This window comes from Poromitra crassiceps (genome assembly GCF_964638095.1).
Source record: "Poromitra crassiceps genome assembly, contig: HAP1_SCAFFOLD_556, whole genome shotgun sequence".
In the NCBI taxonomy this organism is placed as follows: Eukaryota; Metazoa; Chordata; class Actinopteri; order Beryciformes; family Melamphaidae; genus Poromitra; species Poromitra crassiceps.
Window position 1 is genome coordinate 83,482 of NW_028151852.1, and position 1,525 is coordinate 85,006.

General features: G+C 50.1%; 1 protein-coding gene across 1 annotated transcript; it reads right to left on the reverse strand.

Moving 5' to 3' along the window:
- Positions 1–285: 285 nt before the first annotated feature.
- LOC310771350 (ankyrin repeat and SOCS box protein 1-like) lies at positions 286–1,257 on the reverse strand (the record flags this gene model as incomplete). The annotated part of the gene is made up of 1 exon (XM_083663981.1): positions 286–1,257. One exon carries the CDS (start codon positions 1,255–1,257, stop codon positions 286–288), a length of 972 nt encoding a protein of 323 aa, XP_083520107.1.
- Positions 1,258–1,525: the final 268 nt, after the last annotated feature.

The following is a 1,525-nucleotide window of genomic DNA, read 5'->3' on the forward strand; positions in this document are numbered from 1 at the left end:
ATGCACACAGACACACACATGCACACAGACACACACATGCACACAGACACACATTTCTCACTTGCTCCAGGCAAGAGCCTCTCTCTCTGCCTCACCCACGCTGCACAGCCACCCCGACCTGCAGAGGCCAGTAAAAAAAGACTAGATAGAAGTAGTAATTGAACATGTTTATTGAATTCAAGCAAAAAACAGGCTCTTACATGTAATCAAGTTCAAATGTTAAAACATATTTCTAACAGCTGAACCTCACGTCATATTAATATAATTTGAATTGCCACATGCAAATCAGTTTTGGTGTAGCAGAAAAGTCTGCAGCTCTTGTGGTAGTGTTAGAGAGAATATTGCTACAACGGGCATTGGGCCCAGGAGTTGCCGGATCAGCGTCCGACACATGTTAGCCATACTGCGAGGACGTCGCTTGGCCTCCTCAAAGACCCTGAGGCTGTCGGGATCCGCACAATTCCCCATGCGGATCCTGCGGCTGCCGGGATGCGCATGATTCTCCATGCGGATGTATTCTCCATGTATTCTCCATGTATTCTCCATGTATTCTCCATGCCCATTGCTCGATGTATAACATGTTGAGCCCACCAGGGCCGGGTCAGCGCCGTGGTCCAGTAGCAGCTGGACATAGCGCGGCGGGAGCCCAAAAAACAACACGTCTTGCAGCATTTGAGAAGCCTCCTGGCAGCTCAGGACGTAGAACTGTAGCAACACGCCGAACGGGCCAAGGTGGGGGGGGAGAACAATGTGGGGGGGGAGAACATCACACCGGCTTGAGCCAGAGAGGCAGCTGCGGAGAGCAGAGATCATGTCGGAGTGATCTCCCCTGTGGACTACATTACAGTAACTGAGGAGATGTATCAATATTTGGACCATTCCTTGTTTGGCAGCAATCTCGATAACAGGTTCAACATCATAGAGGATCCGCGTGGGGGGGGCTCCGGCTTGCAGGAGGATCCGAACGCAGTCCAGGTCACGTTGTTTCACAGCTTTGAAGAGAGGCCTTTCACCCGATTCATCACGAAGGTCTACATTGGCTCCTTTGGTAATCAGGAAACGCAGACAATCAGCATGACCCTTCGTGACTGCGAGCATCAGAGGGGTGCACTTAGCCGGGTACCGGGGACCAGAACGCAACTCATTGATCCGCCCTCTGAAGGATTCTTCATGCAGCAGGGTCACTAGTTTGTCCAGGTCTCCATAGAAAGCGGGATCATGGAGGTTGGCGTGACGAGCTTTTGCTGCAGAAGCCATTGAAGAGTCAAGAGTAGACAGCGTCCTCTATGCAATGGAAGACTTTGTGCGACTGAAGTGGTTTATATAGCTCTCAGAAGTGCAGTTATGACATCACTAATGACATCATCGATGACCTCATAGTTGAAGTGACATCATCGATGAGTGACATCAGTCATAATGACATCTGATCACACTGATGACATCATCACCAGTGACATCACTGATGACATCACCACCAGCGGGGACTGATGACATCACTGATGATGACATCACACATCACTGCAGC